Source organism: Buceros rhinoceros, unplaced genomic scaffold (assembly GCF_000710305.1).
Source record: "Buceros rhinoceros silvestris isolate BGI_N320 unplaced genomic scaffold, ASM71030v1 scaffold23042, whole genome shotgun sequence".
NCBI classification, from domain to species: Eukaryota; Metazoa; Chordata; class Aves; order Bucerotiformes; family Bucerotidae; genus Buceros; species Buceros rhinoceros.
In genome coordinates this window covers 17,390-32,312 of record NW_010398643.1, presented here as the reverse complement: position 1 = coordinate 32,312, position 14,923 = coordinate 17,390, and the positions used below count along the sequence as shown (strand labels likewise).

Genomic DNA, 14,923 nt, shown 5'->3' with positions numbered 1-14,923 from the left:
GGAGGGCCCTTCCGCGGGAAGACGCGGTCGGTGCGCCCTGGAACCGTGAGCGGGAAGGAGTCCCGAGGTAGGAGAGTTTCCCGGCAGGATGACAAGTGAAACCGGCCCGCGGTCTCCCGGTCACGCATCGAGAGCGTGCGGTCCACCGCCCTCCTCGTTTGTTTCTTTGGACATCCACGTTTCCGACTAAAGGGGCGGCGGTGGGGTTCAGGTTATTAATGCCGGTTCCTCGGTGTTGTAGGTGAGTGTGGTGGTGTGTCCGAAGCCGAAGGGTTAACAAATGGACTTGTTTTTCGTGGGTATTTAACACGTGATAGTCATACTCTGCTTTTTAGTAGAAATAGCACTTGAGTGTGTAATGAAAAAACAGGCCACCAAATTTCAACTGCTGTCAGGCTGCTAAATTTCAATAGGGAATATTATTTTGGTTTGTTTTTCCGTCAGTCATACTAGAACGTGAAGTTCTGAACTAAACCAAAAGGAAGTTTTGTCTACCCGATACAGTTGTTCTCTCTTTTTTGAGCGAGAGGGTAGTTTAGTGCCTTAGGGATGGAGTCGTGGGCAGGTGACCTCTGCGGGAGGGCTTTCTTCAGCAAAATACAATAATGAAAGAACTTCTCCACAGAATGAGGAAGCAAACGGGGGTCTGTGGCAAAGGGGCGAGTAGTCCCGTTTTGGATACAACATTGTCCTCTCGTATCCTAATACAAAGATGGTGATGAGGTACAAAATGAAGACTTTTGAATGGCTGATGCAATTTCTAAGAAAGCAGAAAAGCTGCAGTCTTGGAGGCATGTTAAAAGCCGTGTATTTGGTTGGGATAGACCCTGCAGTAATCCTCTAATCATGTTGACTTAGGGCAGCGCGTTTGACAGGAGAAGTTTGTTACAAAAGAACAGCTTACAACGATGCTGGATGATTTGCAGCCTTATGCTCCTTGTGTAACTGCTTGCATCAAAAGATCCCATTTCTTTGTGTGCTCTTCAGTGTCATCAGACAGGGGAGAAGGTGGCTTTTTGAGGTGTGAGAGCACTTAACTCTTCCTCAGACGCCTGGATGTGGAGTACCTGCACTTGAAAGCTGAGGAGAATGGTTTCAGACTTCCTCTGTAACCAGGACTCTTACCGTCGACCTGGAGTGTGATTCCTGGGAGTAGCTGAACAGGCTAGTAAAGGTTTGGGGACATTACAGGATTGTATCCTTCTGTATAAAGACGGTTTGATGAAACCTCTGTGAACTCTGGTTCTGGGAATGTTAATTTATAACGACAGAGAAGCTGAAAATGGGAAACTACAGCAAAAGGTTGGATACATGTGAATACCAATGAAAGTTTTTTGAATTGTAGATATGACTTAGACCAGAGCAGACTTTTCACTAGTTTGTTGACATGTGCTTGAAGTTTTTGGATCTAATCCTGGAAGCTGTTTGGTGATAGTTTTGTCCTTGCGTCAAGTCTGCTTATTTAATAGAGGTCTTGTGAGGGGATGTGAATTAAACAGTACACAGTGTAAGCTGCAGTTAAAACATCCTGAATTGGAAAGTCTTACATGGAAGGAATATAAAGTTCTTAGGCTGTATTTAGTAGGTCTCTACGCCGTCTTACTTCCAGTTTTGCGCTAATCTGATTTTCCTTACTGACAGCACCTGTCAGATGAAGACACTTCAGACAAAGTCACTTGGAAACACACCTTACTTATTGCTTGTAATTATTATGCGTCCCCGTTTGGGACTGGGTGCGTAGTGCAGATGTGGAATATCTCTGAGACACGTGCTGTTGGAGTGGGAAAGAGGAGGTGAGGGAGCGCTGGCTGCTGAATCTCGCTCTCAGTACTTCTGACAGCATTCAGCAGCAGTCCCTACTGCGAGCACACTGATGGTTTGGATAAAACAGATATTTTAGGTAATTTCTTAGCGCAACTCTGGGAGGAGAGGGTTTCTTCTGGAAACACCCGTTTTCTAAATTTGATGATAAAACACAGGTGCAGTGGTTGTTGGTATCTGCTTTTTTTCCTGCAGCAGTTCCAGTTTATTTGTTTTCCTGTCTGGATTCTTCTTGAGGAGCCGATCTCCTCCATTGATGAGTAATTGCCTCCAGCATTTCTATTGACTGATTCTACAAAATGGAATGTGTTTGTGTATACTAAGCATTAACTTTGACACACTATAATCATTCTGGTTAATATTGGCTAAGGGCATGGTACTCTAGTAAAGATATAGTCAGATCTGCAATTCCTTAAATATCAGAAAGCTGGTAAAATATATGAAAGAGGGTACATAAAGATGCTGGAGAAGCCTGTGTGGACCCTCTGAAGCAGATATACCAAACAACTTCAGGTCATAAAGAATGTTCCTTAGATTTAAAAGTAAAAATTGAAGTATTACTTTTTTTAAGATATGTTGATTGATAGGCCTTTAATAAACACATTGCAAGTGTGAGTAGCTACAAACAGATGGTAAATGAATGTCTAGTTTTCCAACTGCTTTTATGGCTTTTTTAGAAATTATTTTTAAACCTATTGGATAAAGCCCTCTGTTAGAAGTCAGATCTTAAAATTTTGAGTTATTTCTGTATTTGATGAATACTGTTGGGGAGGTGGGGGAGAATCCATCAGAAATGCTTATTCAAGTCTATCAGGAACCTCTGAAGTAATAAACGGTGACTAGTTTAGGTTATGATTTACAGAATAAACAGCGTAAGAACTTTCTTCACACACCCCCCGATGCTGAAAGACCCTTTTCCAGGAAGAGATATCAAATATCTCATATTAAAGTCACTTTCTTCCTGAACCTCAGATGTCAAAATGACTTGTTGTCTGTAGCTGGTTCAGAAACAGCCAGCCAGAGACATATTCCTGAAGCTTGATGAGGGCGTGTTAAAAGGTAATAAAATTAAAACCTATTAAGAATAATTTATGTTGTTTGAGTTGGATTTTACAGTCTGTTTTACATATGTGCTTGCACAATCAGGGCAAGTATGTGTGTAAATCAGTTAACTGGCACAAAATTTATATTGAGCTTAAAGCTTTCCAAAAATAGAGTGACATTTTTCTCATTTTAGTTGTAAAAAATGAGAAATATGTTGGAATGACTATTTCCCAAGGTTGTGGTCACTGATGATACTAAGCAATGAGTAACCAACAACTAAACATCGATATCTCTGCAAGTGCCAGATCTTAGGAATTATTAATGGGTGACAGTAATTGTACCTCACGGTAGCGGCGTTCTCTCAGAGTAAGCCTAAGCTACAGTAGGAGCAGGAGTGTTTTCTAGTTTGATTAGGTGGGGGTTCGGTTGGTTTAGTAACGAGGCAGTGCTCATTCTAAAATTACAGCTTCATCTTATTGATGCTTTTGTTGTCTGAAAGTTGGGATGCTGTGAAACACAGTACTTGTAAAATTGTGGAGATCATCATCCTCTGGTACCTTTACAGCCAACTATCATTATTCCGCGAGTGTTTTCCAGAGTGTCAGTCCAGTGAATGGTTACAATAATTTTACAGTCCATTCTCTACAGGATACAGTGGGAAGCGCATCCAGAGAGATGAAACTGTTCTAAAAACATTGTGAATTTTTAGTGAACCAACTTTTTCCCTGTGTTGAAATCAACTGCCTTGAGGAATGTGCTGTTCCTCTAGACGGCATTAGCTCAGCTGCCTCTTGTATGTAGTTCAGTGTTTATTCACCCACTGAAAGCTGAATTCTATTTGTATTCTAATACGGCTGCTTCTCCTTGGCTCAAAGATTGATGAGAACTTAGGGGGTTTCTAATACTTTTGGGGAAGGATGGTTGTTCAAAATTTGAGGTTTTTTTACTTCTGCAAAACTGCTGTCTAGCCAGCTGTTTATCTTCCACTGCCTTGAACTTCTCAAAATCCTTTTGAGATGTGTTTCTTAAAGTGTGTAACCTCAGTCCTTAATACTTACTCTATCAGCTTTGCTAATACTGAGATTTTTCTTCTTTCTCCTCCCTATCCCTTTTCTCCTGGTGTTTTTCCACAGGAGTTGAATTTCTCTCTCACTGAGGTTCCTTCACTACCAGTATGGAGATGAATCGAGAAAAACTGTGTGCCAGTAAGGCTGATGTGAGCTCAGATTCTGCTTACCATTGCTCAACATGTCATGATGATGAGGAGTGGAGCAATACCAGCCGGGGACGAGCTAAGTCACGAAGTCTGTCTGCTTCACCAGCCCTAGGAAGCACCAAAGAATTCCGGTATGGCTCTTGATTCTTCTTACTGTTGTTGTCTTTAAGAAAAATGAAAAATATATATATATATATAAAAACTAAACAAAATTTTATTCCTTGTTTTACATAACCATAGTCTTGCAACTGTGATGAGTGATAATGAACAGAAATAAAAATAGCGGTTGTGGTAATAAATGGAGAGGCAGATGATGAGTGAACCGTCCTGTCGTGTCTACCATGCTGTGGTGTGTCAAGGACTGAATTAATTGTTTGCATTTAGAAGTATCTATGTGAAATGCGATAGGTCCTTTTTTTGAAGACAAACTGCACAGAAAACTGTTCTCTGTAGCATCATGAATAGAAATTATTTCTTAGTAAGAAAGCCACTTAAGGAAGTATGAATATATTTCCAGCTAAGAGACAGTCTTGAAGTATAAAAGCTTAGAAGGTTATTGTTTATAAACAGAAACCAGTAATTTTCACATTTGAGGAACCTGGTGTGCCCAATTATTTAACTGCCAGGGTTTGGGGATAGACTTGAACTTTGAATGCTGTGATATTTATCGTATTTCGACCTAGCCTCAGAACATGAGGCAGCACAAAGTAAGTTTGCGATTGCAGAATGTGTCACGGCAGAAAGAAACGCCCATTTTTTTCTTTGAGCCAAATTCTAATCTAGTTGCAAGGCTCTTGTCATGTGAACAGCTTGGATGGAACTTCTGATTTTGTGATCTTTGCACCCCTTGTAAATATTGAACGGCAGGCTGTGGCAGCAGCATGTCTTCATCTTGTGGCAGGCATAGCAGAACTTTACCTTACTGACATCGTGACTTTTATAAAGCACAGACAGAATCATGGAGGAGTTCATCAACAGATGATGACCACTCTTCCAGCTACTGCGTTGTCTGTTGTAGCCAATATGTAAGAGTTCATGCTAAAAATGCGCTGTAAAACACCCCTTCGCCTCTTCAAGAATGTAGACTTCAGTCAGCCTGTGTAAAAGGCCAGATGGTCTGAATTTTTGTGTGTTACTACCTTCTAGCTAAATAACTACTTTTTAAACTCCAGATGATCTTTGTAGCCTCTGCCCATTGTGGGTTTGAACTGCGGTTCCTGTTGACGAGGTCTTTTCATTAGATGCTCTGCCTTCACTCGCTGGCTGTCTTCAGTTTAGTGCCAAAGGGCGTTTTCAGACTGTCAGAAGGTGACCTCAGGGCTGCTGCGACGTGTTCAGAGTCAAGCCATTGCCTGCCTGAAAGACGTGTAACCTCCAGTGAGGTGCTCCATTCTTAGCAAAGACAGGCTTACTGCAAACAACTTGAAATTCTGTTTGCTCAAACATTTGACCTTGTATTGATTGAATAGTGCATAGATTGGGTATTGATAAAACCAAGTGAAAGCTCAACCAAAGTGTACCAGTTATTTATTAGAACTTGCAGAGTAAACCTTGTTTGAAGCTGAGATGCGGATATTTAATGCCTTTTGTAGGAACATAGTTTAGCCAGGTACTGGGAGTGTCGTGGAGTAGCATCCTGTGTTGAAAGAAAGCACAAAGGACAGTTATTTGGGAGAGGCTTGAGTGGAGCAAGAAGAGGGGGTGCCAGGGTGTCATTTAACTATCCTGGTTTCAAGTGTAATTGTTCACAAGTAGATAGACACTTAACCATTTCTTCACACATATTAATACACATGTTAATCTCTAATTGTGTCTCAAAATGAGTCCTTTCTCATTCTTCTGTTTTAATATAAATAAGGTAAACTTTATAAAACACTTAATATTCTCATCTGACTGGGGTAGTCATGTCTGCACTTACAAATGGAAAAAATTATTTGAAAAGCAAACACCATTTCACTGTGTTAGATGTTTGAAATTAATACTCATTTTCATTAACATTATGGTTATTGTGTCTGCAGCAGTAAAGCTGATGTCACCTAGGCGTTGATGCCGACTCATCTTTACCCGCAACAGTGACACACAACTAACAGACACTGCAGTTTGTTTGGCTGAAACCATGGCCTGAAAACAAATGTCTTGGGCTTTGGTTTTTGTTTATGTGCTTAGAGGGTTGCTTGCTCATTGTCAACAGGCATTAATGATGCCAAAATACTGCGGAAGAGAAAGTGCTTGTACTATATAAACAAAAGCCCTGGCTGACGTGTTTTAATTAATTGATTAGGCAGAGTTGTTAAGTGAAGGTTGTGAGACTACTGAATTGCACAACAAAAACTGAACACTGCTGCTGTTCTGCTCAGCCTGTACAAATACAGAGGCAGTTTGAGTTTCTACTGAATGTTGCTATGAGTCTCTCATTTAATTAATTTGTCATTTAATAACTTCTTACAAAATCTGAAACGTTCAGTCAGCACTATTCAAGTACCTGGTTGAGTGCTTGAGGTGTTAAATTCTTGTTAATGCTCTTGTGTTGACTATTATGTAGGATTACAACAAGTTGAGGAGTTGAAAAATGTGTCCTTCAGTTATGTAAATTTCTTCTCACTCTAGCTTTAAAAAAAACTTTGTGGTTTTTTTTTATATGTAAGAGTTAGCTAATTCTGAAACAGAAATTACCTGTGCCTTGTTTCTTAAACACAGGAGTTTTCCTTTTCACAGGAGTGAGGCCTTGAAAATAGTTTGTCTTTATAATTTGGGATTTATCTACCCATTTTTTTTGTCTCTCTGAGAGACACATGTACTCTTCTGTATTGTGGTCTCCAGAAGAGTTGAGACCAAACAGAATTTTTGCAGGCTTGACATGAATTCACAGAAACAACCTGAGAAAACTTGACTATACCTTCTTTGAGGTTGTGATGCTTCCTTTGTGCAAAGTGAAGCGCAATGAATGCAAGAAGAACATGGCCTGGGACTAATATTTAAGAAGTGATTACTCAGAATGTGGAGTGGGTAAACTGTGAGCCAGGCTTTGATTAAGAATTGCTTTCAAGGAGTAGGTACAGGAGCTAAGTTTTAGATGTGAAATGTGAGAGCTAATGAGAGTAGAAGTACGTTGGCTGGTCAGCCTCCACGGGAGGCTGAAGAAATGTACTTTGCTCTGTATTGCTCAGCGGAGCTTTTCAAAGAAGTGGGTGGTTGGGGAGTTAATTATACCCAGTTTGTCATCACGTTTCTTTTACTTACTGATCGTTTTTATATATCTGTTTAGGAGAACACGCTCCTTGCATGGACCATGCCCAGTGACCACGTTTGGACCAAAGGCCTGTATGCTGCAAAATCCTAAAACGATTATGTAAGTACTTGTCAAATGAATGGCGTAATCCTTATTCTGAGTGAAAGAAAAAAGTTTGCTTTTCCACTGTTCACTCCCTAATCAGCATTGTTTGTATTTTGCCTCATACTTAAAGATTTTCGTGTTGCTTGATTGCCAGCTTGGGGTCTGCACTGCCAGAACTGCCTGCCGGTTTTATCACACAGTGGCCATTTGAAAGCCAGAGGAGAAGGGCTAATGCTGCTGAACAGCGTTCTCAAGTAAAATCCCATTAGACGTGCATTAGCTTGATCTGCACGTTGAAAAGTGTAGTATGGATTTGATGTCATTGGTTTTTTTCCTCCCAAGGGATGATAGGATATAGTCAGTAGTTCTGTGTATGGATTTACAGTGGTTTTACTGGTTGGAATACCTCCTGCAGGAATGTGAAGATAAGGGTAGTGTTCTGCTTAGCAGGCATAGAAACGTTTTCATTTTGAGGGCTGGGTGGTATAAAAATGTTGCTTTTTTCACTATGTATTACATACTTTAAATGGTGTCTTGACTTGGTCAAATGAGGAATGTCAGATTAACCAAGCCAGTGATCCCTATTTTGTCCCTTTAAAAAGTTTTATTTCGTTGTTCTTTCCATTAAACATAAGGTATCTCAGTATTTATTTGTCTAAATCTTTACCTACGTAGTAGCAGGCTTCCTCAGAACAGGTTGATGGTCTCTTAACTTTCCCTGTAAAGGTGTGGCGGGAATCTTGCTGTGTGCAGTAACTCTCAGCTTCCTCATTCTTTCTGCCTGTTGTGAAGCAGGTGGCTTGGAGTGCTGCGGTTCCTCTGAAAGCCCAGCTTGGGTGGTGTGTTTACCCACCTGACCCGAGAACGCGCTCCTCCGCGGGGGCTGGGCCAGCGCGGGACAATATAATGATAGCAGCAAGATCTGCTCAGCGCAGAGGCTGCAGGCAGTGCCAAACGCGCACTACCTGCCAGGGAGACCACTGCTGACGCGGTGTTCAGGGTAGCTGAGGGGACAAGGGTGCTTTGGGTGGCTGAAGGGAAGGACTGTTTGAAGACCAAATTGTAAATTATTGGGTTTATATGTAAGGTTTTTGTTGTGGCTTCTAAAACCAAGAAAAACCTTTTTATTTGGGTTTTTCTTTTCTGCAGTCAGTAATATTATTAAACTTTCTTCACTGGAGAGAACTTTTTTAACAAAAAAAACTTTAGATTTTGTGTGCAGGCATAAGTTAGCAAGGGTCTTGGTGTCTCTTCAAGTGCTAGTATTGGTGATTGTATTGAAAAACCTGCTGTACCAAGACGGTTATGGAAGATGAGCAGATGAATTGAATGACTATTCGGTGAGAAAGGAATCAAGTGCTTGTGTTGTTGAGAAGAAGGGAGGTCAAAATACCTGTTTTTAAACTTGAAATGAGATTTTCCTTGTGAAATCTAGCCTCTGAAGATCTGTAATAAATGTTTGATACAGGATTTTCCTGTAAAGCTTCACAACTTTTTATCGGGACTGATTGAAATACTTAACAGGGAAAAAAAATTCAGAGAAAGATGTTTTCTTTTGAAGTAGCAGTTTATTACTAAGTGATAAAAGCTTCAGCCTTTTCTTTTTTTGGAGCTGTTGCATTTGTTTGACTCCTGGAAAGAAACATGAAGATATTAAAGCATGTCATGAATAATGTTTCATTTAGCAGAACTGCGTGGAATTGGTGAGTACAGTCGAAACAGGCAGCCTGGCTTTCCTCCGAGAGAAGTCTCTATGAGTTCGGGGTTTAAGTGAAAAGCAGCGCTACAGTTTTTAGTTCTGTGCCAGCTTTAGAAGATAGCCTAATTGTCTCGAAATGGTTTTGGGGGTGGTTTTCCTGTATATATATTTTTTACCTTTTAACAACATTGAGATTTGAGGGATTTCATTTTATGAAATTAACTTGTATATAGAAAATAATGCTTCTGTAGTCACCATTTGTACTGGAAATCAGCTTCAGTTCCGTTGCAGCTGTTCGGCAGCAGTAAACACATTAATGCAACTCTTCCCATTTTATTTTATTTATTTTCAGTTTAGTTATTGGCTGGTTAGTCAAGTCAGAGGTTCTCTTCCAAAGGCATAGTCAGTCAGCTTAGATTCGTGGTGATTTTTGAGACAGAGCATGGTGTCTTCAGAACACCCCTACACAGACAACTGGACTAGCTTGTCACCAGAGGTGCCTTCCAGCCTCCACTCCTCTGGGACTCCTTGATGGGAAAATACGACGGGTTGAATCATGACGTGATGTTGGAAGCTTGTGTGTGCTACTGAGTGTAACTGAGTATTTGTATATTATTCTCTTGCGCAAGATGGCACTGTTTGTTCCTCAAGGTTATTGGTACTGGACTACTTCATCAATCTGTTGTTTCTGCTGTATTCATACGCAGGCTATAGGCCTCTTGTAAAAGAAAAGGAGCAGGTTATTCCACCTCCAGCGTTGTCATCTGTTTTATTTTAACCCTTGAAGTGCTAAATCCAAATCTCTTGTAAATTTGGCTTGTTCAGCATTTATACTAATCTGCTTTGCTTTATGGATTATAGCTGTACCATATGGAAAAGGGTGGGATGCTTGTAATATGCAAAGTAAAGCTGTGAAATTATGTAGCTTAGAAGTAGATATAAATGAAGAAGGAAAATACAGCTGGGTGTTCCTGAATCATCTAAATGCATTATAGAGCAATATGAGCATTTGGAACCCTCTTGAAAGCCACAAAATTCTTTTGTGTTCATATATTTAGTTCTTGAGGTTCTCAAGTCTTCGAACACTGTCCTGTTGGGATCAGCACTAAAGTAAAACACGCAGAAGTTATGTATGCTTACCTGTTTGCCTGGAGTAGAAGTATACTGGCATCTCTTCCTGTTCAAGCCCTTTATTTATGAGGCTTTATGATAGGAAATAGAAGCATTGCAAATGCAGACTTCCCAGGATGGAGTTCACCTACTCAGTTTTTTCATAGCTGTTAAGGCTTCTCTTGAGGATTTTGTACAGATGATCATGTGAATCTTTATTAGTATTATAATAAAGCATTGATTGGTTTCACGGGGGGAAGGCATCTTTACAGTACAAACTACTGCATCCCTCTCTCTATTGTTTTAGGACTGCGTGCGGTTATAATGAAGGGTATAGTCCTAACAGACCAGGATGTTGTCAAAGCAAAATAAAAGAACCTTGTCTTTTTTTTCTGTTCACTAGGCACATTCAGGATCCAGCAAGCCAGCGGTTGACATGGAACAAACCTCCCAAGAGTGTCCTTGTTATTAAAAAGATCCGTGATGCCAGTCTGCTGCAGCCTTTCAAAGAGCTTTGTGTGTATCTTACTGAGGTAATGCCATGTAAATTCCTGTTTTCACCATTATGAAAAACTTTCCAGCTAAGCTGTTCTCTATTACTGATTCTCTTGAATGTGGCACGTGCAGAATTGTATAGTCCAAACAAATAGTTTACCCATAGTCACTGGAAGTAGAGGAACTTGTTCTAGAGCTTAAGGTGAATAGTTAAGTACAGAGCTTAAAAAAAAAAGTAAAGCAAAAACTTTCTTTCATTCTGTTTGCAGTTCTAAGTTACAGGAAGTGGGATACAAACAGCTTTAAGCCTTGAACAAACAGCAGTGTTACTGTATTATTTAATTTATATTAAAGTTTTGTTTAATTTATTAGATGGTCTGTGCATGCTGCAAAATTCTCATTAGAATTAGATCACACGTTAAAAATAAACCACACAACCAACAGACACAGACTATTTCTGTAAAATATTATTTATATGTTTGAAACTAATGCAAGCTGTGGGGAGAGTCAAATATTTTGAATTTTAAGAGGTTATTAACAAGCTTCTCTTGCCTTTCTGAAGGAGAACAATATGATAGTGTACGTAGAAAAAAAAGTATTGGAAGACCCTGCTATAGCTAATGATGATAATTTTGGACCAGTGAAGAAGAAATTCTGCACCTTCAGAGAAGGTATGGTCGTGATCTCTGGACAGTAAAGGATATTGCTTACTTGGTTGTTGGGTCAAGTCTGTAACACTAACATGTCTTTTGCAAACAGCCATTGTTACATCTTGGTTGTGATGTTTTAGATTTTGAGTGGATGCTGTACCTGGTTTATGTTAGAGAGAAGACTGTTGATTTAAACTTAATTCAAACCTTCTGTTTCAATGTTGCATCTAGATTATGATGATATCTCCAATCAGATAGACTTTATCATATGCCTGGGAGGAGATGGGACCTTGCTTTATGCTTCTTCACTTTTCCAGGTTGGTCTTTCTGCTAATTAGACTTAAAGACCTCTTTTCGTTTTGAAGTATTTGAAGGTTGTTGGGTTGGTTTATTTCCTTTGTTGTTGAGGACAGCTTTTGTTCTCTGCTGTTCATTCCTTGTTTTTTTTAATCAAGTCTGTTTTACCCTATGCCTTCTGAAAATAGTGTATATAATATGTTGTTTCTATTATGCACAGTTGAAGTTACATCAATAGTAAAAATATTTACAGGCAATTAGTTGAAGTATGAATTGCTTTTCTTCAGTAGCTTTTAAATTCTTTTCTTTATTGATAGGGTAGTGTACCTCCAGTTATGGCTTTTCATCTGGGATCCCTTGGATTTCTTACTCCATTTAATTTTGAGAATTTTCAGTCCCAAGTCACTCAGGTTATAGAAGGTAAATTTAAGGGGACAAGGTGTGGTGTTTCTTTTTGTTACATTTTCTGTAGCTTTTTCCAAAACTAGTAAAACTTCTTAACCAGCTCATTTAGGTTGTCCCGTAAGACTGGGTCACAAGAGATGTACAGTAAACTAACGCCAGTATTGCATTGCACCGAGCCATTCGGTGCTGCTTTCCGTGCTATTCTGTGAAGGAAAACGGCTAAGAAATAACTGTGTCCTGTGTGGAGTAAACAAGTGAAAGATGATGCAGAATTTATGTTAAATGACAGATAAACTTACAAATAGAGTGTAGCTCTGCTGTCTGTGGTAGTCTCTTCTCTAAGCAGTGTAGTGCTTAAATACTGAGAAGTCAGGCAAGAAAAATATTTGAGGAAAGAAATACTGTTTCCTCAATATGAGATTGACTTGTATCCAAAGCAGGTTCCTAAAAAGATGCAGAAAATTCTCACGTTGTTAGACTGTTGTTTTTAACAGGTGTTTCTGATGCGCTGGTTTTGTTTAAGTGTAGCTTTTGTCCCAGTGAAGATCACATGAGCCTATCTGCTTTCCATCTTAATTGTGGCCATAGAAAACTTATTCTTTTTACATCCTGAGGAAAGGAAGGAAGGATTGATTTCAAATTTGACTCTAATTTTGCTCATTACTAGTAAAAATGAGTTCTGAGCTTTACCCTTGGATTTGGGGATGCAATTGGGAATTTGAAGCACAAGCAATAGATGGAAGGCGTGTTGTACAGTTGGCTGGTCATTACAGGGGTGTACTGACTATACTAGCGTGTAAGTGGTGTGTACTCTCCCCTGTATTTCACTCCTAGGCAATGCAGCGCTCGTTCTGCGGAGCAGACTGAAAGTCAAAGTAGTGAAAGAGCACAGAGAGAAAATGACCGTGCAAAATGGGATAGAAGAAAATGGAGTAGTGTCTGCAAATATAGAGAAAGAAGTGGGCAAGCAAATTATGCAATATCAGGTCAGAGAGCTAAATAAACAAAAGAACTCATGTGCTGTTTGTGAATTGCTTTGTACTTGTTTTATTGCAACTTTCCCCTGTCATTACTGCTGTTGTTAGCCCAGCCATGTGGGACAGATCCTGTCGCTCTAACTCACAATGCGTGCACTAGATAACGAGGACGTGGTGTTACCTCCTTGCTTTCCACAGTCATAAATGTGAATATTTTACTTTCCTGTAATAATATTTTTCCTTCTGTTTTGAAAGTAAACTATTGGTTCTAAAACATAATACGCTAAAGATTTATATAAGTGAAAATTAAAATCCTGCACATCATTAGTTACCAGCTTCTAGAATTCATTCTTAACATCTAAAAACTTCAGCTGCCACTTGCTAAGACAGAAGTGTCTTAATTTGGCAGGTACTAAATCAGTGTGAATTTTCAAAGATGTGGAAAGCACGTTTTGGCTTGTCATTTCCTACATTGCTAAGTCAGCAACAGCGGACTGGTGTAATATTTTATGTCATGGCAGGTCCTAAATGAAGTTGTAGTGGATCGTGGTCCTTCTTCTTACCTTTCCAATGTAGATGTCTTTCTAGATGGACACCTGATAACAACAGTGCAAGGAGATGGTGAGTCTGCCTCTTGAGTTAAATAGCTTATCAGTTCACAATGCCTTTTTACTGGAGGGTTTTCTCACATGGAAGCAAAATCCCAAGTTTCAGTTCACTGGTGACAGAAAACATTAGGCATGTATGTTTATTCATTGGGAACTAATGTGTTCCACAGCAAAGCATTAAAATATCGTAAGCTTTGATTATGGACTTGAGAAGGCGAGTGGCAGTTTCTTTGGGTATGGTATGTTAGGGCAAGAAATAGCCTAGAAAAAATTTGCTTGGCTATTTGGAACTTGCTAAAAGCCTAATATCTCAATTCAGAAATACAGAAGTTCACCTTTAAACTTCTTACCCTTACAAAAAGTGAATGTCACTGTTACACAGTTGTGTAACCTGAGATCTAGAAGTTTATGAACTTAGTGAAGCCGTAGAACAAACATGCTGTGCCAGGATTAGAAGAGTTTCTGACTTTTTGAGTATTAAGACTGCAATTTTGCTGTGAAATACAAGTTGACACGGTTTCTGCTTTGTTTTCGTAACAGTGCTGTTTCGTAGTCGTCTCCAAGATAACCCATGCATTGATTGTGCTGCTAATGTCAGTGAAATTGTTGCACCTTTCACAGGAGTCATTGTCTCCACACCGACCGGTAGCACTGCATATGCAGCTGCAGCAGGAGCTTCTATGATTCATCCCAATGTTCCTGCAATAATGATCACCCCAATCTGCCCCCACTCGTTGTCTTTCAGACCTATTGTTGTTCCCGCTGGAGTGGAACTCAAGGTTAGCTTCTGTTACAGTTATTTCAACGTTAAATACCTTTGTAATGATGGTGTGAACCTGACCGCAGCAGAAGAGGTCAGCAAATGCTGGGTGTCTCTTGCATTCTTTCGTTAGTAGGAGGACCTGATCAAGTCTGGCTGAAGAATGCGTCTTTGTTAACATGATATGCCCACTAGTGGAATGCTTTGTCCTGCTGCTGACTGGGCTGGAGTTGTGTAACGTTCTGCAGGATGGGAATATGCACATCTGCAATCTGGCTAATACAATTTTACGGAAGTTCAGCTAAAGCGCATGTAAATTAGTGGTGTTTTAAGGAAATGAAAAAATCTATTTTCATGGCTGAAACAACAAATATTGCAGATTTTGACTATATTGTTAGTTATCTGCAATTCACAATTCTTCTGTTAACTCTGTCTTGCAGAAAAAAAGGCTTAGACTTCGTTAATGTGTATTTTTAACAAATACCAATGTGTAAGGAAGAACACCTT

General features: G+C 39.6%; 1 protein-coding gene across 1 annotated transcript in view; it reads left to right on the top strand.

Moving 5' to 3' along the window:
* The first annotated feature begins 4,039 nt into the window (after positions 1-4,039).
* The window catches only part of NADK (NAD kinase), a 13,163-nt gene continuing 2,279 nt past the window's right edge, over positions 4,040-14,923 (top strand). Inside the window, exons 1-9 of the mRNA XM_010131181.1 lie at positions 4,040-4,212; positions 7,347-7,430; positions 10,628-10,757; positions 11,285-11,390; positions 11,601-11,686; positions 11,984-12,086; positions 12,906-13,057; positions 13,570-13,669; positions 14,278-14,435. Of these exons, the coding sequence (XP_010129483.1) occupies positions 4,040-4,212; positions 7,347-7,430; positions 10,628-10,757; positions 11,285-11,390; positions 11,601-11,686; positions 11,984-12,086; positions 12,906-13,057; positions 13,570-13,669; positions 14,278-14,435 (1,092 nt within the window). The remainder of the gene's footprint in view (positions 4,213-7,346; positions 7,431-10,627; positions 10,758-11,284; positions 11,391-11,600; positions 11,687-11,983; positions 12,087-12,905; positions 13,058-13,569; positions 13,670-14,277; positions 14,436-14,923) is intronic.